The sequence below is a fragment of the Eucyclogobius newberryi genome, unplaced genomic scaffold (genome assembly GCF_026437365.1).
Source record: "Eucyclogobius newberryi isolate DKJ021-1_F unplaced genomic scaffold, fEucNew1.0.hap1 SCAF_1, whole genome shotgun sequence".
In the NCBI taxonomy this organism is placed as follows: domain Eukaryota; kingdom Metazoa; phylum Chordata; class Actinopteri; order Gobiiformes; family Gobiidae; genus Eucyclogobius; species Eucyclogobius newberryi.
Window position 1 is genome coordinate 10,130,900 of NW_027315723.1, and position 23,951 is coordinate 10,154,850.

General features: G+C 39.9%; 1 protein-coding gene across 2 annotated transcripts in view; it reads left to right on the forward strand.

Annotated features, from left to right (window-relative positions):
- The window catches only part of LOC140377815 (rho GTPase-activating protein 6-like), a 91,508-nt gene extending 74,043 nt beyond the window's left edge, over positions 1–17,465 (forward strand). The window contains exons 4-14 of one of the 2 annotated variants that reach the window (XM_072463438.1): positions 5,535–5,683; positions 6,944–7,072; positions 7,150–7,345; positions 7,475–7,530; positions 8,888–9,038; positions 9,135–9,283; positions 11,678–11,857; positions 13,777–13,868; positions 13,948–14,171; positions 14,262–14,330; positions 15,156–17,465. In XM_072463438.1, the coding sequence (XP_072319539.1) occupies positions 5,535–5,683; positions 6,944–7,072; positions 7,150–7,345; positions 7,475–7,530; positions 8,888–9,038; positions 9,135–9,283; positions 11,678–11,857; positions 13,777–13,868; positions 13,948–14,171; positions 14,262–14,330; positions 15,156–15,676 (1,916 nt within the window). In that variant the 3' untranslated portion in view covers positions 15,677–17,465. The remainder of the gene's footprint in view (positions 1–5,534; positions 5,684–6,943; positions 7,073–7,149; positions 7,346–7,474; positions 7,531–8,887; positions 9,039–9,134; positions 9,284–11,677; positions 11,858–13,776; positions 13,869–13,947; positions 14,172–14,261; positions 14,331–15,155) is intronic. The other variant, XM_072463511.1, reaches the window with a different exon arrangement.
- The last annotated feature ends 6,486 nt before the right edge of the window (positions 17,466–23,951 follow it).

Here is a 23,951-nt window from a genome sequence, read left to right on the forward strand (position 1 = left end):
ACTTCCTGGTTCTAGTCAGGACCCGAGCAGCAGCGTTCTGGATGTACTGCAGCTGTTTTACAGCTCGTTTGGAGAGACCAGTGAGCAGGCCGTTACAGTAGTCTAATCTACTGGAGACAAACGCATGGATAAGTCTCTCTAAATCTGGTTTTGACACTATATTTTTGATTTTGGCAATGTTTTTTAGATGGTAAAAAGCTGCTGATGTTATTGATTTGACGTGGCTATTAAAGTTCAAGTCTGAGTCCATTATTACCCCCAGATTTCTAATTTGGTTTGTAGGTTTTAGAGCGAGACTCTGGAGGTGACCGCTAACACTTTCTCTTTGTTTCTGTGGGCCAAAAACGATTATTTCAGTCTTGTCTGAGTTCAGCTGGAGAAAGTTGTTTTGCATCCACAAACTGATCTGTTGGATGCAGTGACAGAGTGAATCCACTGGTCCATAGTCACCTGCCGATAGTGAAACATAGATCTGAGTGTCGTCTGCATAATTGTGATAGGACACATTTTCACTGCGTGTCAACTGACCTAACGGCAGCATGTAGAGGTTGAACAGAAGGGGACCCAGGACTGACCCTTGGGGCACTCCACAGGTCAGGGTCATGTGGTCTGAGACACAGCTACCAATTTCAACAAAGTACTTCCTGTCTTCCAGATAGGACCTTAACCAGTTTAGGGCAGTGCCAGTGATGCCCACCCAGTCCTCTAGTCTCTGTAAGAGGATCCCATGATCGACAGTGTCAAAAGCAGCACTCAGATCTAACAGAATTAAGACTGAGGCTTTGCCCGTGTCAGTGTTCAGGCGGATGTCATTTGTCACCTTGACAAGAGCAGTCTCAGTGCTGTGATGAGGTCTAAAACCTGACTGAAAAACATCAAATGAGTTGTTTATTAAGAGGAAATCTGTGAGCTGTTGGTAAACAACCTTTTCAAGGAATTTGCCCCAAAAATGGCAGATTAGAGATGGGCCGGTAATGACTCAGTACTGCGGCATCAAGACTGCTCTTCTTTAGGAGAGGTTTTATGACCGCAGTTTTCAAAGACATTGGGAATGTTCCAGATTGAAGCGACATGTTAACTATGTGAGTGAATGGTGCTAACAAACTGTTCAGCACAGACTTTAGAAATCTGGTGGGTAACACATCAAGGCAGCATGTAGATGAACTCAGACTGGTGATGATCTCATGGACAGTTTTGTCAGTTACTGGTGCAAAGTGAGTTAGCTCTAAGTGTCTTGGTGGTTTTAGGGTAATTTTTTGCATTGTGGGATTTATAGCATTTTTAATGCCCTGAACTTTGTCATTAAAGAATAATGCAAACTCATTACACTTGGATGTGGAAATGAGTTCTAACGGCAGCTGAGCTGGAGGGTTTGTTAATCTGTTTACTGTGGCAAACAGGACACGCGAGTTGTTACTGCAGCTTCCAATTATTTCAGAAAAATATCTTTCCCTAGTTCTACATAAGATTAGGTTGTACATGTTCAGCTTTTCTTTGTAAATCTCTTTTTGAACCTGGAGCTTTGACTTGCGCCATTTCCGTTCGGCCCTGCGGCACTCCCTTTTCTGTGCCCTGACCGAATCATCATTTCTCCACGGCGCCTTCTGCTTATTTTTAACCATTTTAGCCTTTATAGGGGCGATGGTGTCCAGAACATTCAAAACACTAGATGTAACAGAGTTCAACAAATCATTTACATTAGAACATGAGACATTTTCAAAGTTTATCATTTCCATAAACAGTGCACCTGTGCCATCACTTATGTGTCTCCTCTGAACTGGTTGGGGAGAAACAGACAGGTCAAAGAAGACACAGAAATGATCAGACAGAGCAACATCGATCACATTAACATTTGAAATATTTACCCCCTTTGTAATTATGAGATCTAGAGTGTGTCCTTTGCTGTGGGTGGGGCCTCTCACATGCTGAGTAAGACTGAAGGTTTCAAGGACAGCATCAAGCTCTTTAGCGTTTCTGTCACAAATATTATCAGCATGCACCTTGAAATCACCTGTAATGACCAAACCATCAAAGTCTGTGCATATGACTGAAAGCATCTCAGTAAAATCATCAATAAAACTTTGGCAGTGCTGGGGAGGCTTGTATGAAACAATGAAGAGAATGGATGGAGACCGTTTTATCTCCATTTTAAAGGATACATACTCAAATGATGAAAACACCCCAAAAGACAACCTGCGGGTAATTATTTCATCTCTAAAGACAGCACAGACTCCACCCCCTTTTTTGTTTTCTCGTGTTTCAGATTCAAATTTAAAGTTGGGTGGAGCAGATTCTATCAGAACTACATTTCCTGTGTTTTTGTCAAGCCATGTTTCAGTTAAAAACATAAAATCAAGATTATAAGAAAAAATAAAATTATTAATTAAGAGAGATTTGTTACATAAGGATCTGACATTTAGCACAGCAAGTTTCAGACTAGTTTCAGTGGGACTGGGCTTTATCTTTTCACAGGGAATATGAATCACATTTCTCAGATTGGGCCTGACTCGCATTTTGTTTTTCCATCTGTGTGATGATGTGACTACAGAAATAGCACTAGGGGGGGCTCTTTTTACATAGGGCCCCGGGTTGGTTTGATTTTTAATGTGACAATAAGTCCCGGCAATGCTGAGACCCAGTGCATCCTAGCTATGGGAGATACCAGGTGAAAGGTGAGGTTGGATGGGTGGTGGGGCTTTTGTAGCCAAGGAGAGTTTGGGACCAGGTGAGAGGCGAGGGGGGATGGGTGGTGGGGCTTTTGTTGGTGTAGTCGGCATAGCCCTTGCTATATTGGGCGTGAGTGGAGCCATCTTAATGCCTGATTTGATCAGACTTTCAAAATGGCTGGGAAGGCCCATGGGTGAGAGTGGAGATGAGAAGGAGAATGATGAATCTTTAGTGGGAGTAGATGTTGCAGGGGGAACCCAGGGCTGGTATGAAGGCAGGGGCGATGACAGGGATGTTGTTTGGCTTGTCACAGATGGGTCCAAGGCCTTTGAAGATTGTTCCTTTGCTGGAGGCGGTGGAGGTGAATGTGGAGCAGCTGGAGCTGAATCCTTTGCTGGTGGTGGTGGAGCAGCTGCTGATGAATCCTTTGGTGGAGGCTGAGGTTGTGGTGCTTTTGATGTTGAAACATTGGCTCGGTCTCTGGCTGATGGAGCAGGAATTCTTCTCTCATTCCTCTCTTCTCTAACTATCTGCTCAGGACCCTGTCCAGGCCCAGTCCAATGCCTCAGAGCGTGGAGCAGGTTCTCTGTCAGCACCCTCACTCCACTTCTGCATAGGTGGGGGCCATTTCTCTTAAACAGGTCCTCTCGTTTCCAGAATAGATAGAAGTTCTCAATATAGTGTAGTCCTCTCGGGGAGCACTCTTTGGACAGCCATGTGTTCAGCTGAAGAAGCCGGCTAAACTTGTTTATCCTCCTGTCGATGTTTGGAAGAGGTCCACTTATGAAAGTTATGATTTCCATTTTATCAAGCACGTCGAATAACTTCAAGAAGTCTTTTTTCAAAATATGTGTTTTTTGTTTTGCCAAAGTCACCATTATCAACATTCAACAATTTTGCTAAATAATTGAAATTTGTATTTTGCCATGAAAATAATAATGACCAGTTCGCAAACACTGTTGGTTTTTTGCCGTTCCCAAGCCAAATCATGTATCCTTGTGTATCTGTGCTATGTACCGTATGGGGTCCAACACCGATTCCACGGAGATCTGGAATGTTCCTCAGTATGGCATGAAACGTTTCTATATTGCATGTATTCAGTGACGTGTTATTGCATATACTGTGAGTGCGGTCAGCTCTCTGTAGAACTGACCTGTAACTTGGCCTGGTGGTGTCTCCTGCTCGTCTCCAAGGAGATAGACAAGGTTAAAGTGCATATGGCCAGTTTTCATATTTTTCTAATCTTTGCCTAGTTTGGTGGGTTAGTCCCTGTGGGAAATATTTATAAATCAGTTGCATGAGTCAAACTATGCAGTTGCATGTTGAAAATTACAGGAAGTAGAGCTGAGTTCTTAAATGGAATCCCTCTATTTATGTCTTCAATAAGAGACAATTTACCTGCAAGGAATACATTTTTATGCCAGTTTAAACAATCGTATTACAAAATAAATGTGTTATCGGGTATTCATGTGTCATTTATATGGATTTTGGCCAATGTTTACAATATGGTTGCTAGGTAACAGTTGTGACATGACCTCTACCTATGTCACATCACATCTGCTGCTCATGTCCAACCAGGAAGTACAGTTATAAACATCAACCATCAAAATGGTCAAACGGGGGGAAAAGGCAATTTTAAAAAAATGTCATTATGTTCACTACATTTTAGTGAAACGTGTGGTCAAACCTGTCACATGCACTTTAATGCAACACTGTGCAACATTTCAGGCAAAGCAAGAAGACCACTAAATATGAAAAGCCTTGTTTGTCTTCCAAAGTAAAAGTACGTATGGAAGCATTGGAAACAGTTAAACAAAAGTAGGGGAAAGTTGAGAGTCGTGGCTGTATCAGGGGAACAGTTAGATTTATGTGGATCTGGCGTGGTATGATTGTGCTGTTCTTTCATATAGATCCTCTCTGCAGAAGTGAACATAATGTGATGGTGGAAGTAGTGGTTACATAAGAAGGAGAAAATCCACAGTGTCCCAGCCAGTTGTGGTCGTGTTGTTCATGAACCCTGCATTTGTGGTGGAGGAATTTGTCCGGAACAGCTGCTTTGGTCAACGCACATGAAATGAAAAAAACATGACTTCATAGCTGCAGTGAAAGTAGAATCTGGGTTTAATTATGGTTAAAGGAGAAACTAAGAACAGTAGAGTGGTGAGATGCAAAGTTAGTTCATTTTATACAGCCTGAAAAAGAAAAAAAAAAGGTTTAAAAAGCTTTTCAATGCATTCAAAGACTTAATTTAAAATGTCTAAATTGAAATACAGTAGAGGTGAATTATACAGTGAAATATTATACACAAACATGACTGATTCCACTTTTTTTTAGATGCATTTTTTATTTGTGGTATCAGAAAACTTACAACAAAGCAGAACAAGTATTACTTTGAATAAATATGCTATTTGAAATAAAAATGATGACTAGCAAATAATTTTGATGTTTCATTTACATTTGACAAAGTGTCACAACTTTTTGGATTTGGAATTTGTAGTGTATAATGAAGAAGAAACAGAAGAAGAAACAGAAGAAGAAGAAACTAAACATGCTAATTTTGCCCATGTTGTATGTCAGTGCGAAGCAGCGAGACACATAACCTAGCATTAGATGTGGTTTGGAGCCATTAAACTGGTCAGAGGCCTGTACTATTAGTGGTTTTCCAAATCCTGTATATCTTCTGATATCTTATTTTGGAAAACAGATGCTGCTGTTAGAGTTTTTACAAGTGCAAACACCTGCTTTGACGCACTTCCATTGTGTATAAAAGTTCAACCACAGGAAAGATTAGTTTTTGTTTTTTTTACCATATGTGACTTTAAGTGTTATATGATGGCTCTTCTCTGTTTGATCTACTCGTCTTGTAGAGTACGTTCCCCAGGCCTTCAGCATACCCCTGTCCCAGGTCATAGCCAACGACAGGGCCCACAGACAGAGGCAGGACGGGTACCGACACGACCCCCCGCCTCGAGAGGAGCACAAGGACTCGTCTGACCTCGTCTCATCTATTATACAGGTTTCAGATTTCATTATCCAAATATCAAGTTTTTATGTAATATGTTTTATGTAATGTTATTTAACTGAAGATGTGATATGAGACTATAAATATTTTTGTAGTTGTTTGGTGTATTTTGATAAAGTGCAGTTTTTTGTTGCATTATGAAATTACAATGTTAAATAAGACTAGAATTAGAATTGCAGAAAGGAGAGAATTGGTTATATTGTGAAAAAAAAAAAAAAGTTTTTGATTGTCTCAGTAACAATGTGCTAAAATAAGAATGTACAATTCTTGGCTGAGTTAATAATAATAAAATATTGCCGTATTATAGGTGGACAATTCATCAAAACTTAGATTGCGAATGTTGTTTTGAAGATATGAGTTAAAGAGTTTGGTATTTCTGCACTTTTGTGATGAATTTGACAAACATTTCACATGTATAAATAGTGAAAATGCAAGCTCATGTACCAAGGGGTCTAAAAATAACATAAATACAAATAAAATCACTTATTCAAAGCACTGATGCAACTTTTGTTATTTTTGCATGCATTTGCTCTCATTTAAAAAACACATTTAAAGGTTTTGTAGAAGTTTTTCCAACCTCCGTTAGTCCTTTTTTTTTTTTTGCCCGAAGGCTTTATTAGACGGTAAAGGTGAGAGTGAAATGGGGGATGAGAGAGAAGGGAGGACATGCAGTACATTGTCGGAGTCGGGATTCGAACTCACAACACTGCACTTGGGCGCTGGCATATGTGCGCTGTGACTTAACCACTCCACCCTCTTGAAAATGTGCGTGTTTATAAACCGGAGCCGGCGCTGCTGCTGCGACCACATCATTCTACCTCAAAGCATATTGCATGGGCATAATTCAAAAACGCACTGACTCAAGCTTTCAAATGATAAATAACATATAATAATAACATACCTGTCCAGTAGAAATTTAGTGACCAATGCGTCTGTTTTTAGACCTTTCTGCTTCAGTGCATGCCATCGCTTTAGTTTAGCTTCGCTCCTTTTTTTGAGGTTACTGTATTTTAGTAACCTCAAATACAAACTTTATTTTGTGGCTAACTGGCTGTGGATTCTTGTCTGCCATTGTAAAAAAAACTTTGTACTAACTGCTAGTAAACTACAGCTTAGCTTATTTTTTTTTTATGAGTTTACCCAAAGTACAAGCCTGTTGAACATCTATTCGGCTATTTTTCACAGATATTAACAGAAGAAATATCCTCCATACAACTTTTAACGAATTAACCAATACTTTTTTATCATTTGCAGTTTGCCACAAAGCGTCCATCCAATAAGGAGCTCTCCAGCAGCAACTCCTCCCTGAGCTCAACGTCCGAAAACGCCAACGAGTCCACATCCCCCAACACTCCAGAGGCAGCCCCGAAAGCGCGCCGAAGGGTACCGTTCATTCCAATTCCACTCATTATGAAATGTACAATTTGTTTCAATAACAGCATATTTATTCATCTCTATAGGGCGGTATGTCTGTGGACTCCATCACCGACTTGGACAATAACCAATCCCGTCTTTTAGAAGCTCTACAACTTTCCCTTCCCGCCGAAACGCAGAACAAGAAGGAAAAACAGAGAGATAAAAGGCTAAGTCTGAATCCCATCTACAGACAGGTGCCCCGGGTGGTAGACAGCTGCTGCCAGCACTTAGAGAAATATGGTAAGAATCTACTGTGAGGGTGATGGGTGATCTGCATAAGCCTTTGTTACTACAGCAACAGGTGCCAGAGGCGCCTGGTGCACTTTGGCGATGACGACGGTGAATTTGTGATGTGCTGTACCCACGCAGGGCTGCAGACAGTGGGGATCTTCAGGGTGGGCAGCTCCAAGAAAAGAGTACGGCAGGTATGGTCATCGTTTGAGAACAGTTTCAAACATGTTGCAACAAATATTCGATGTGTTTGCCAGTTAAATGTTCTAATAAGAGTGAAAGTGTTAGCTCAGGTAGAGACATTTGCCCCCTAACAATGTGGTTGCAAGATACCAAGGAGTCTGACTTAAAGGACACATATTATGCTAAATTGAATGTTTGAGCTTTCAAACATGTTCTTTTATTGTTCCCTCATCAAAAACATACTTGGAGTTGCGTTTATCTTAATTCATGCTCGTTTGATGAACCCTGGTTATAAAATCTTCTCTCATCTGAGCATCAAAAACACTCCCGTCTGAATTTCCTTAATGTGTGATGTTTTATCAATCTGTGACCTGGCTCTGAGAATCTACTGTGTTGTTTTTTAAGTCCATATATCATCGGCAGACTCGTATTTCTACCGTTAAATTAAGACCATTTAAACAGGAGGCTAGTTTATTTTTGTCTTATTTATAGGCTAAGCTATGTTTATTTTAAACTAATAATTCCCTAATTTAATAAATGTAATTCCCTCTGCAGCCAGGAGATGGCTGTTAGTGCCGTGGTAAACGGCAGCGGTACACAAATATCTGTTTTTTATTTATAAAAAAGTTTTAGTTCTAAAACATGAGATGCCAAACTAAAAATACTATAGAGCATGTTTAAAGGCTAATAACAATAAAAAAATCGTGCATAATATTTGTCCTTTAAGAGTAAATGAATGCGTACACTGTGAAGCCAATTTGATTCCCTAAAATGTTGTCGCTAGATGTTGCCTCTAATAAAAATATTGTGTTTATCCTGAATTTTGTGATGGTTCTATCATAAACTAACTGAAGGGTTAATGTACAAAATTATAATTGTAAACTTTAGGCTAATTAGAGTTGGAGAACATTTACTATTGCAATCCAATTATTTCAGTGTTCATCAAATGCTCTAAGAAGAAGTTACCAAAAATGATTAGAAGAAAGGGGAAAAAATAAACTCTAAAATAGGTGGCAAGTAAAAATGCAATATTAATTAAGAAAAAATAATCTATATATCTGCATAAAATATTCATTTGCAGTGTTCCAAAAACATAAAAGTTGTGCTGCTGACCCACTATGGCCTTTGCGATCCATCACCATCATCCACAATAGACCATCACACCACAGCACTGTTTACTTTGGACTCCACACAAGGGTCAGGTCTGATTACGTCTCATCCTGGTCGAACTAGTTTGCACGACGTGTCCGGATCATGAGCAGGAAGTGAAATGCATTTTGGGTTTGTGTGTGTGTGTACTATGCCTACAAATATAACTCTATTGTAATGAGGAGTGCATGTTTGCTAAATGCTAAATCTCTTTTACAGCTACGTGAGGAGTTTGATCGCGGTGTCGATGTGCAACTAGACGAAGACCACAGTGTCCATGACGTAGCTGCACTTTTGAAGGAGTTTCTGAGGGACATGCCTGACCCATTACTAACAAAAGAACTTTACACGGCATTTATTAATACCACATGTACGTCTCATTGCCATATTTCCTATGATCTGTCTTTTATTATTGGTTATATCAAAATATTGAATGATTGTTTTGTTTTGGACATTTTTCTTGCAGTGTTGGAGCCAGATGAGCAGCAGAATGTGACCCAGCTCCTGATCCACCTTCTCCCAGCATGCAACAGTGACACGCTCCATCGCCTGCTGGAGTTTCTGTCCACGGTGGCCGATCACGCCCATGACCAGCAGGACAAAGATGGACAGGAGGTGAGCACAAATGAGGCATGTAGTGTGTAAAGGTGTGGGTTCAACAGGAAAAAAGACTTAGTTTTTGGATTCAGAGATATGTCCAAAGTTACAATTACAACTAGAAAAGGGTCTAACAAATATTGGATTAAACAAAAAAGGATTTGGTTCAATTGATCACGCATTTGTTTCTATTCCAAAAGTACTTCTTTCTATCAGTGTTGTAAACTAAACCTAACCCGACCTAATTTCCTCAATACTTTCCAGGATTATGTGAATGAATTGCCAGTTTGTTATCATTGGTGCCGCACTGGCAACAAGACTTGAACTGGAATGAACTTTGATGGCTTTATTTGCAGTTTATGTTCTGCAGAAAGTGTTCACAAGGTTGTAATTAAAAACATATCTGTGCTAACCAGATACAGAGCAAATATTTGGTTAGCAATTAAAGAGATGCATCACAAGGACAAATGTTAGCATTGATGTTAACTTGAACTCCACGCTTTAGGTTATATCATAGCTAGCTTTAATATCAAATCAATGTAAAAGTCATTCAAGTGGAAGAGCTAGCATGCATCGAGTCCTATGACATAACGGCACTGTAAACCCGAGGCGCAGGTCCTGGCTTCCTGACTTGTGATCTAACGTGCAAATTGTTAAGTCGTTCACTCACTTGCGTGATCATCATCCTTCTCTGTCCTCCTTTATCCTCTCGTCGTGCCCTCGCTTGCGTCAAACTTTTGTCCGTGCGAAATAGGCACAAAAATGTGTCTTGGCACCTCTTCTCGCAACAGTAAGAGCTCAGATCACCTCAGGCAGCAGTTGTGTCCAGAACTAAAATGGAATATGTAGTTGAACTTACACATTTTACCCCGCGAAGGGTGAGAAGGGAATTTAATGTGTGTGTATATATGTATGTATGTATGTATGTATGTATGTATGTATGTATGTATGTATGTATGTATATATATATATATATATATATATATATATATATATATATATATATATATATATATATAAATTATTTGTATTATTCAATCTGCTTCAAAATAGCTGGTTTTACAGTGTATTATTCCTAAACCTATAAAGACATGACACAAATTTATTTTGGCATTCTCATTCTAATTACTCCTCTGGGACAGGGAGGGATGGGAGCGTCCTGGGAAGGGAGGGCCGGAATGAACACTGTATATATCACTGTGGAGCAGGCAGAGCTCGCATGACTGAGGAGGGAACGGTCAGCTGTGTTACGTCATGACAGCAGTTTTTGTACAGACTCCAGGGATGTTACCTTTTTTGTGATTGATTGGTTTATTTTGAGCTTAGTGTATTGTTTACAATAATTACGTATTTGCATACCTCTACCAACATACAAGTGCACAAACTGTCCACCATGTGTCCATGTTTCAAGTCAATGAGAAAAATACTAATAATAGACAATAACAGCTCGAAATGGAGTGGGAAGAAGCAAAACGTATAAACTCCAACCCCATTGTTTGTCACTTTGCTTTGTGTGGTTGCAATAATTTAACAATATCTTAATGTTATGTAAATTACACATTGTACATTTTATCAGAACATATATTACTATGAGGGTTGACATGTGGCAACAGGCCGTGGCGCCCTGGTCCCAGCCAGTCTGCAAGTGCCAATGTTGTGTGATCAATGATAGAACAATGCGTGACTGTTGACATAAGGAGAAGATGGGATCATTCAACTGGCACAAATACCTCGAACATTGGACACACATTTGAAGAAAAATGTACTTTATTGTGAACATTTTCTCATTCAGCTGTGACAATGAATAATCTGCGTGTCTCTTTCCATTCAGAGATACTGCTATGCAACCAAAAGATTTTCATGCTCACTTGGTTTGCATGACCAGAATTTCTGGGAACAGAAACTGTTTGTTTATCTTTGCAAACAAGCCTTGCACTTCTAAGTTTTGTTGTCTGTTAAAGCTTTTAGTGTGTCATTTTATACTCAGTATAATTTGTGGCCTGATATCGCACCTAGACCAAAACATCAACAGCTCAGTTTTAAGTGTCCAGATACTTAATCTTTCTAATGTAAGATGAAGGCACCTGCTTGTCTACTTGCAGATGTTATTACTTTGCCCGGAATGTCCCAGTCTAACATTAAATGTTACTATCTTGCATTTATTCAATTACCCGTGTTTTGATTGCTAAATAAAACCTTGTAAAACATGCATTCTTTCTGAGCAGGCTGGTCATTTACTTATAAATATACTGTGGAACATTCGATAAAAAGAATAACTTCTAGACGGAGCAAGTTGTGGACCCTCCATCAGAAAAGTTATATATTGCACCTTAAAATAAAAACAACACAGGTAGCAACTATCACCTCCACCTTACCTAAGTACTTACTCCATGCATATATTTCCAATTCTAGATCACAGGAAACAAGATGACCTCCTTGAATCTGGCCACCATCTTTGGACCGAACCTTCTGCACAAGCTGAAGAACTCGGATAAAGAGTTCAGCGTGCAGAGTTCAGCTCGGGCCGAGGAGAGCACAGCTGTCATCGCCGTGCTGCAGAAGATGATCGCCAGCTTCCAGAGCCTCTTCATGGTGAGGCCACTGTGTCTCACACCACAGCCGCCTCCAAGCTGCTCATGCACACTGCCACGCTCATGCGCTTCAACAGGCTTACAGGCAGGGATATACAGGGCTTTGGACTACAATGGGGTTGGCTTACTTCAGAAAAACAAGGTTCGGGTGGTTTAGTGAGCTATTATATACATGTAAAGTAAGAAGGGACAAGTAAATGACATGAATTACACAGTAGTTTCATGATGCGATGATGAAAGCTGGAAGAGGCGTAATTGAAGGCAAATTGCTACCTTAACTTGTACTTTTTCACTTCTTACTAAAACTGCAAGCATTTTGTTTTTTCTAAACACAAAAAATGGAACATAGAACAGGCGCAAGACTCAGAGAGAGAACATACAAACATTTCACATGGTCCTAAACATGCAGTAATGCTGGCATAATTGTCTCATTTGGTCCAAAGACCTTCAATTTCTAAAGTCAGAAGTCAGTTGAAAATGTTTATTATAATTTAATAAAAGATAGTGATCAAAAGGTTTCCCTGCTGCAAAAAGTATGCTCCAAAGATGTCCATGGCAGGAGTTTGTGCTGTGTTCATTTCAGAGGATATTCTCAAAACACACAGTAACGATGTGCCACTTGGCAGCCATATTGTTTTCAACAACTACTATTTCCTTGTACGTCAAGCTCACTTTGACTTGGTGTTATACTATACTGTGATATATTTTAACAACAGAATTGTTTCTCTATTAAGAAGTGTATATATGTTCCCAGTCGTCACCTGTCACAACAAAATGACCTTCTCTTTCTCGCTTATTTTTTTAGCTGCAAGCATTTCTAATTAAGGGAACTTGTGGAATTACTCTACTACTTTTATCACTCCCCAATTACTATTAGGATATTGTAGTGTAGTATAACCTTTTCCTATGCCAAAATATATGGCACATGTATTGCTCTCTAATTACTTAATTTGAATGATTAAATTTTACATTTTTGCTCCAAAATGTTCGATTCAAAATGAACACTCTGGTATTAACGAAGTTTAAAAAAATCTTTATTTGACCCAAAGTCAAATCATTTGACAAGCATACAATCCTCTGTGTGGATTACAGCTCCATTGGCCTCTGGTTGTTTTTTTTTCTCTGTGATTCCTAAAGAGTTGAGACAGCCGGTCCGGGTCATCTCAGGTCCGAAATCCTAAACCGTAATGTTTTGTAACCTGCCATCACCTCTGCACCGGCGTTTGCATTCCTGGAGTAAGCCAATGGAGAGCTTTTATTTGCTTTAATGTGAATTTGGAGCAGCCCGGTGAGTGAGAAATGAGCCCTCCAACCGGATCAAGTTCTGTGACTCACACGGCGAAAGATGTTTCGTAACGTGTTTGAACTTTGGATTTCTTAAAACATCTTCATCCACTGTAATGCAAATGAACAACGGGGCTTTTGTGAGATCAAAACCACAGTGTCAAAATAAAGTTAATGGAGCAGAACAGGTCGACGTAACTTAATATCTCATTTGCAGTCAATGTCCGATGTTATCTTTGTAGGATTTATTTCAAACATGAGGCGTGAATTTCAGGCGCAGACACTTAAGTACACAGTTAGCCTTTTTCCAACATACGAAGGGCATCTTTCTCATTCAACTACCACTAATATTATTATGACTATTAATACTTATTAAAATACAACAACACAATAAAGATGGTGGTAAACCTCAAATAAATACCAATAGGCTCTGCCAACCAAACAAAGGAAGGGGGACATTTCACAGAAACCAAACCAAAGAGAGTAATTAACAAAATTACTCCTACTACTACTTTAAAATACAAAGGCAAAGATGATATGGCTGGAAGGTCATTTAAAAACTGTTTTTCTACTACAATCCACTCACTGTTGGATTAATTCATTCAGTTTCTAAACTTTTAACATGTTGTGTTCTAGGTTCCTCCCGATCTGCAGAATGAGGTCTTGATGAGTTTGCTGGAGACAGATCCAGACGTGGTGGACTATCTTCTGAGGAGAAAAGCCTCACAGTAACTAACCATTCTTTTATCCAACCCAAACAACTCTTCAAACCCTTTTCAACACCATCTTGTTTTTCGCATTTCTCAGAAGCTCAGACTTGCTACAACCAGAGGAACCCTTTACCCTGAGCGAGCGGCGGTCGTCCAGTGACTCCAACAAGGCGTCCAGTGGGGAGGTGTCTCCTTACGACAACAACTCCCCCGTCTTAAGCGAGCGCAGGGAGGCGGGCAGCCCTGGGAACGAGCCCCTGTTTAGGATCCCGGAGCAGTACAGCCTGCCGGGACAAGGGCACAACTGGAACCAAGAGACAGGTACGCCGACATGCTGCAAACCGCCATCCTTTACTAGGAGTTTTTTGTGTGATTATCTATCTGCTTATGTTTGGGTTGTCATTTTTTCAGAGGCGATTTCCGAAGAGCACGCTAACATTTGGGGGACATGGCACACGACGCTCAAGCCGGCGCACACAGGTACAGCATACATCTCTATGTGAGGGGTGAGGTGTAGACAGATGCAGAGAGATGTTTCATGCACAGAAAGATGATGAGAAAGTAAAAGAAAGAGGAGTTTATACGCCTTTATTAAGCCTAAACTAAGTTCATTAATTAATCATTCATTAAGTCTCATTGTTAATTAAGTTACATTAAGAACATTATTGTCCGACTCACCTAACCATCTAAAAATATTTCAAAAGCTTGAAAATGTATTGTGAATATTTTATTAAACACAATATTATACCTGTATGTACATTCTTTTAAATATATAAAGATGTCAATAATACAAATATAATAATTCATTCACATACATAATTAGACATAGTAAAAAAAGGCAAGACAAACAAAATGCTCAAAAACCAGAGGGGAAAAAAAAACATTAAATAGTGTCAACCAGTTAAAATATAAAAAATAAAAACAAACAACTAAATGCACTCTACAAATGTCACTTTTAATGGGACGTCGGAAACAACAGGACGCTTTATTTTACTGCAGAGATATAAGGATTCCATTGTTTGTAAAAACTAGATGCATTTCTTTTTTTAAAGTGTTTATCTTTTCTAGTTTTAAAAAGAAAAGCAGATCATGTACGCTAGCCTTTCCACCTAAAGAGAATTGTGAGTGAAGTGTGGCAAAAGCATTAAATTCTGATCCTGTTTCAATCAATCAATGTCAAAATAGGTCACGTCTTTTTTTTGCTTTAGCCTAAAACATGATAAAATGTGATAAACATGCAGTATCAGCAGGCTAGTTCTCTCTAAAGTGCATGCCCTCCTGCTGATTGCTGACGTTGTGTGTTAGGTTCCCATGGCAACGTGTCCGAGGGCAGTTCCCGCAGCTCACAGGAAGGTCTTGACGGGCTCCACGGCGACAGCAGACAGCACCCGCCCACCCCCACCATCCCCACAGCCATCCCCAGACCCCACCTGCCCGTGTCCAGGGTGTGCGGCGGAGGGGCGGGGCGACCACGCCTGTCAATCAACGCCAACAGCCAATCAGGACGCGGCACGACAAGCCCTCAACAAGCCAGCGGGCAAACAGGCATAAACCCCGCCTCCAGACTGCAAAGAGGGGTGCACGTGTGTGACGGAGAATCGCCCCCGCCCTACAACGCTCACCACCGACTGGCTAACTCGCTGAGCTCGCCGCAGTTAGCCACGCCCCTGAGACCGCCTCCTTCTCCTCTGCAAAATAAATCCAGTACGGACGCCCAACTGGTGCCGCAAAACCCGGAGTGGCAAGAATGGCAAAGGGACCGCTGGCAAATCTGGCAACTCTTATCATCGGACAATGCAGACACACTTCCTGAAACGTTAGTGTGAAATCCATTTCACAGAGCATTCCTATTGACAATCACAAAGCTCACCTTCTGTCCATCCTTATTGTATGCTCTTTTCCGCGTGCCATGTTTTGTTGTTTACCCGTGCAGCTGCTGCCTCTTACGAACGTTCAACAACCAAGAGCCACTAGCCAATTCATGTACAAAACAGATGTGAAATTGTTGGTTATGTTCCAATCTTGTTAGGGCGATACCTGAAATACCTCAACGAACACTCAAAACTCTCCCTACCACTTTGTTCCCTTTAAAATTTAGGACAATATTATTCATTTTTAACACAACAATCAAGCATAACTTTATGACCACTAGTTTGTTCACCGCTGTTTTGTCCTGGAATATTTTAAAGGGGCGCTAAGTAACATTTCAGAGTGCACTTTTCAATTAGATAATGACCACTTTAGAGCGGTTAGGGTTAGCTGCAGATTTGGAGTTGCTCTTACACACTTGTCTAATCACAATTTCATCTTTGACAAAATGGGTCAAATCAATGCCCATTACTCTGTCTCTTAAAATAATCATACTTAAGTGGTCATAATGATATGGCTGATCTGTGCATATCGACTATAGTATTTGCTGCTAAATGTACATTGTATGCATGTATTTAGTAATTGTACAAAAATAATGACTTTTGAGGGAGATGTGTGTTAATATGGTGTGAACAATATAGCTGTACATAGTATGCATAGTAATTGCCATTCTACCTAAACACAAGCCCTTTAAAAAGCTTTTCCGTCTTTAAAAGTGAATGTAAATTAGCTTCACTTGTGACAAAATGCTCAAACATAAAGCACTAGGCTGTCAGTTAAGCATGTGCCAAAGTCTTTGTATTTTCTAACACTTTATTGTCATCATATTATTATCACATTTAATTAATAACCAGGAACAGGTTCATTTGTATAAAAACACTAAACGTAATAGAGACCCAAACCATTTCGACCACAAATGTTAGTGTTTAGTGCCATTTGGTGGTTAACCCATGTCATTATTTTTGGTAAACTACAGAACTGTAAAAACAATAATTATTTATCAAGTTCATATTCTACTGACATAAATTAATTTCTAGCTATTGTTTAACCAGTATGATAAAGAAGAAGTATCCATATTTATCCACTGAGGAACAAGCAGAAAGCTGATGGTGGTTTGTCCATCTGCCTATGAGCAAGGAGGTTGTAGGTTAAATCTCCATGTTAACTGATGACTATTAAGATTCTGCCTGTCCTTCTTGTCACTGTAGCCAACTAGCGATTAACTATGATATCAATAATTTCCAAAAATAGTGGACACAATCCCCCTTGAACAAAATTGTCATCCAAATGTACCGTAGAAAGTATATACAAGAGAGTATTCTGACAGTTTTCTAGCTTGTGGGTATTTGCAGGCAAATAGTTCACAGTATTGAAATGTTAATTATTATTCTTTCTTATCTGGAAACATTATGTATATAGAATCAAATTAAGTCAAACCTAGTGGTGCCATCTATTGTTGAATTTGTGCATTGCAATTCCCACGTTTTGTACCTTGTAACCTTGTAAGTTTTGTGGATATAAGCACCTTTTGTAAAACGTGTCAAACCTGTGTGAAACAACAATGTGCCATAGAACTGATCTTGGTCCATCTTACGAAATGTATTATGTAGTACTAATCCATTTGTATTGAAAAGGAAATACTTGTGCTAATATGTTCCTGGCTCCAAGTTGTGATAAAATGTCTGGTATTGCTTTTGTACTGTGTGTTGTCCTCATTATGATGGAATTAAACATGAGCAACTTAAATCTTTCTCCTGAAATGTTATTTGGATGAATGCAAATGATTGAAAATACGGATTTTAAATTTTTTTTTTATCACTTCCGCTCAGGGATCAAATACTGCTTGTATTGGCGGAACCTTTTGTCCATTTCCACACCTTAACTCTCAAATCAAAACTATGATTTTTTTTTTTGAAGAAACTAAAACACTATGATCCACTATTTAAAACACTTCACACCTGTTACACGTTCTTTGAATGTTCTACGATCTGTCCACATAAAAACAGCACACTCTGATCCACAAGAGAACAAAAGAATACATGACAGAACACACAACAGAACACACGACAGAACGCACAACAGAACACATTATATATAACACATGACAGAACACAAACAGAACACAAACAACACACATCAGAACACACACAGAACACACAACAGAACACACAACAGAACACACGACAGAACACACGACAGAACTCAAAACAACACACAACAGAACACACGACAGAACACACGACAGAACGCAAAACAACACACAACAGAACGCACGACAGAACGCACAACAGAACACATGACAAAACGCACAACAGAACACAAACAGAACGCACGACAGAACACAACAGAACACAACAGAACACACATCAGAACATACACAGAACACACATCAGAACACTCACAGAACACACACAGAACACACATCAGAACACACACAGAACACACATCAGAACACACACAGAACACACTCAGAACACACACAGAACACACATCAGAACACACACAGAACACACATCAGAACACACACAGAACACACATTAGAACACACACAGAACACACATCAGAACACACATTAGAACACACACAGAACACACACAGAACACACATCAGAACACACATCAGAACACACACAGAACACACATCAGAACACACACAGAACACACATCAGAACACACATCAGAACACACATCAGAACACACACAGAACACACACAGAACACACATCAGAACACACACAGAACACACATCAGAACACACATCAGAACACACACAGAACACACATCAGAACACACACAGAACACACATCAGAACACACACAGAACACACATCAGAACACACATCAGAACACACACAGAACACACATCAGAACACACATCAGAACACACACAGAACACACATCAGAACACACACAGAACACACATCAGAACACACAACAGAACACACACAGAACACACACAGAACACACACAGAACACACATCAGAACACACATCAGAACACACACAGAACACACATCAGAACACACACAGAACACACACAGAACACACACAGAACACACATCAGAACACACATCAGAACACACACAGAACACACACAGAACACACATCAGAACACACACAGAACACACACAGAACACACATCAGAACACACATCAGAACACACACAGAACACACACAGAACACACATCAGAACACACACAGAACACACTCAGAACACACACAGAACACACTCAGAACACACATCAGAACACACACAGAACACACACAGAACACACATCAGAACACACACAGAACACACATCAGAACACACACAGAACACACATCAGAACACACACAGAACACACATCAGAACACACACAGAACACACATTAGAACACACACAGAACACACATCAGAACACACATTAGAACACACACAGAACACACATCAGAACACACACAGAACACACATCAGAACACACACAGAACACACATCAGAACACACATCAGAACACACATCAGAACACACACAGAACACACATCAGAACACACACAGAACACACATCAGAACACACACAGAACACACATCAGAACACACACAGAACACACACAGAACACACATCAGAACACACACAGAACACACACAGAACACACATCAGAACACACACAGAACACACACAGAACACACACAGAACACACATCAGAACACACACAGAACACACATCAGAACACACACAGAACACACACAGAACACACATCAGAACACACACAGAACACACACAGAACACACATCAGAACACACACAGAACACACACAGAACACACATCAGAACACACACAGAACACACACAGAACACACATCAGAACACACACAGAACACACACAGAACACACATCAGAACACACACAGAACACACACAGAACACACATCAGAACACACACAGAACACACACAGAACACACACAGAACACACACAGAACACACAAGAGTCACAATATGAAGACATTTTAGAGACCGACTATAGAAGGAGTAGAAACACAATAGAAACACAGTAAAAGGAGAAGAAACACAATAAAATGAGAAGAAACACAATAAAAGGAGTAGAAAGCATAACGTAAAGTTTTCTGTAGTGAAAACATGTTTGAACCAGGTTTAGATCCAGAGAGTTCATTGTTTGTTTGAATTGATTCTGATATTCGATGCTGTAACGCAAATTATTTTCGGTTGCATAAATGATTGGCCCTCGTCTAACTCCCTCACACACGGCTACAAGAGTTCTGTGTCTTTATGATGTTTTTAACCACAAAGTGTCCTTTTTTTTGTTTTTTTGTTCTCAAAGTAAGATTTTTTAAATATTCTGAGCTGTTTTGCCACTCAAGTGAATAGTTTTGCAAAGTGTGCTATATTTTTGCTGAGACACCAGGGGCCACCGTGGGGCGCTAGAGAGACTGTCATTGTGTCCTTAGGCAAGACACTTCACCCACATTGCCTAATAAAGCGCTTTGAGTGCCTTGAAGGTGGAAAAGCACTACCTAAATACTATAATGATAATGATAATAATAGTAGTAGTAGTCGTAGTAGTGGTAGTAGTAGAAAATAATGAATATCACCATCACTAGTATTGTGTTGTATTTCCAGTATAGAAATATCTTGCTTTATTAGGATGGGGAAAATGAAATAAAACGCTTCAACATTGTTTTTGAGCTTCACAAAAATGTAATGTGATATATCTGTAGATAAAATGAAAAAAAGAAATAAAATCAAAGCAAACGTTTCTGTAAATATTGGATTATTATATTTGTCCAGTACAATCTAAAAATAATGATCTCCTACAAAATGTCCAATACAATGGCATTTAAACCAGGCTCTGACATCACTCATGAACTCCTCATATTTTGTGATATTCTGAGGCAACTGCACAGATTTACAGAAGTGAAAGGCACATTACAACAGATTAGCCCAAAATGTTTGTCTTCTCTCAGTTAGAAAGAAAATATTAGGACTTATTTGCATACTATAATACTTATTTTTGCTTCACTTTGATGTAATAAATAACTTGAGCCAATAGGGGGCAGACAATCCAAAGCTACAGTCCCATTCTGCTGCAGCAACTGTTTATACGGAATTAAATCAGCAGTAGTTTTAAAGAACATTGAAACAAAGATTAAAAGAGAGAGAGAGAGATAAAAGCATAAATTGGAAAATGAATTAAGAATTTATAGATAATTAAGTACACATTTATCGCTGGGTTGTGTGAAAATGCATTAGCCCGTCTCACAGTCCGAATGCCTCCTACTGCTGAAAACAACCTCAACTACTGCAGAAATCAATGCGTTCAAAGGGCAAGATTTGATTACATTTATTTAATATGCAATGTGAGATAATAAACGCAAGACAAATTTAATCATGCAAGAATCGACTGGCAAAGTTTGAGGCGAAGTCGTATCGTGGCATAAGATCACTCTTAAGATCTGACATCCGACATTGTCTGGCTGGTAGCTGAATAAATGGATTGGAAATGAGAGAGAATCTTAGTAACAGTTCTGCTCGTTTCCATGGAGATGTTATTGCTCAGCCTGGAATGTTCCATGTATGAAAGTCACCCCAAAGGTCTTTTATTTCCTCCGTACGATCAAAGCAGTAGCTCCCGACATGAACAAGACCACAGATCAGTACAAACTTGGTGGATGTTTTGAATCAGCTTGCACTTGTGATTAATGAGGAGCAGAGACGTTTCAGTTCTTTCTTTGTCCTAGTTTTGGCAGGTTTTGGACCACGGCCGACGCCTAAACAGAAATTCGTGGACCATGACAACAAAACAAAGCTGCTTTACTTCGGCTGCTAATGACTTGGCCGGGAGTACTTTGCTTTCATTGTCCAAAATCGAAAAAAACACATCAAAAATGCTTCATCGTCTTGGGGCACGCCCGAAGTGTTGGCATGCTTGTTTTGATATCTCGATTCTGGACACTTTCTGTGACATGGTTCATTTGCCAGAAAACTTTCTCTCAGTTGATGCCTGAAAGGAATTCATCCCCAGCAGGTGCTCATTAACAGCACATGTTTTCGCCATGTGGCATCATAGCGGCAAAAACTGTCCGGAGTTAGCACAGTTAGCAAAGTCTAGAGAAGATCCGACCTGGATTCAATCTGTGTTCATTACCAAAGCAGGGATGGATCTGCTTCCTGGAAACATGTGACAAAACCAGCAGCAATGACTTCCACATCCAAAACATGAATAAATGACTGCATTTTTTTGAGATGTGGTTTGGGGCTTTTTTCTTTCTTCATTGTTACTTACTATATCATCTCCTCTGCTGTGGATGTGTGAAAAAGTGCTAAAGCTTGTTAGCTCATGTTGACTGATCCTCCAGAGCCACTTTAAAGGCGGTATGGACGATTTTTCGGCGATTTGAGAACGCAGGCGGAAGTGCGCATGCGCACTCCCCCGTGCGGACTGATACAACACACACGTGCGTTTGTTTATTAGCGCAACAGAGCGCATCGCATCGCTCGTCTCCCGTAGATTTCTGTCCACTTCTGCGTCAGCTCGAACTGTCTTTCTCCGTCTTCATTTTGCCCCGTCACTGAGGGAACTATATTATGATAGATCCATGCGCTTAGAAGCACATGGAAACTTGGGGACGAGCCTGACGCGGCTGCAGGTGAGCGGTAGGTGCGTTTTATGATTGATACGTGGCAGGACAAATGATTTATCCACGCCACGAGGAAATATGATAAAAAAATTTGCTGAAAAAAATCGTCCATACCACCTTTACGCGACCTGTGAACGCATTCATAAAGATCATTATATTATATTATATTATTCATTCATTTTCTACCACTTGTTCCCTTTCGGGGTCGCAGGTGACTGGAGCCTATCCCAGTGACTTTGGGCCTTCTATATTACATTATATCATACTGTTATTTCAATAAGAATCTTCAAACACATTGTCAAATACAGCTTCTTAAGTACCGTTATATACCGGTCTGCGATTAAATAAATGCAAAATGGATAAAAGTTTAAAGTCAAACTGTCAAACATTGGCGGATTTACATTGCACCTTTATCATCATACCTGTACGTAAAAGTACATTTTTCAGTAAAACAAAGGGAATATGATAATATTTTACGAGACATTTTGCCTTTTTTTCTCTCCAGTTTGCCAATTTTGGTGACGTTTATAATGTCACTTCCTGGTTGGACATGGCCAGCAAATACAACATAGGAAGAGGTAATTCCACAACTGTCACTTAGCAACCAGATTGTAAACAAGGGTCAAAATCCATTTAAATCATATAATAATTATGATTTGACAAATAATTACAGCTAATGAAACGTTTATTTTGTTAATCGATTGTTTAAAAAGGTGTAAGTTTGCATTTTGGATGCAATGGTGCTTTTTAATTTCTGATGAACATCCTGTAATTTTCAAGTTTTAACTGTCAAATTTTCTTCACAAACTGCAACTTGACTGATGAAAAACTACAATACTTAATCACCACAGGGACTATCTCACCACACAACGTCATAATTAGTCGTATGGGCTTTGAGCAACATTATATTGTTGTAAAAATGACCCTTTTTGCAGATTGTGAGCAAGTTTCAGAGTCAGAAAGACTTACCACAGTTGTTCATGTTTTAGGTCGATGGGAAAAAACCAAAGGAAACCCACCCGGACATGGAAAGAACGTGCAAAAATCCTTTCCATTCTGACACTATCGCTTGAATGCCACTAAACAAGAAGTCATGCAAGTGATGGAACAGATCTACAAACTAACGGTTGTCGTGTGGCCAAGCGAACCGGCCCATCCGAGCATACCCAGTACTGATCTACCCTCGGGGCCGGAAAAGCACCGACACGCCACACACATCAACACACCCTGCCCCCTGTCCCCTGTCCCCTGCCCCCTGTCCCCTGTCCCCTGCCCCCTGCCCCCTGTCCCCTGCCCCACACAGAGAACACAGGCATACGACAGGCCACTACAGCGCGTCATTTGTCACAGTCCATTTATTTGACCGGGAGGCTTCCCATGGACCGCTGCATGCTCCACTGGTTTATGCTTGACGAGTAATATTACAGAGAATCATAACGCAAACACACAAGGCAAGACAGTCAGACATACATCTCAGGGCATCTGGTGTAAATGCTATGATGATGGAATGGGTAGTTAGAGAGATGAGGAACCAATAGTCTCGACAACAAAAAGGCCATTGTATACTTGGAAAAGCAAAAGGGTAAGAGTAAGGGTACGGGGGA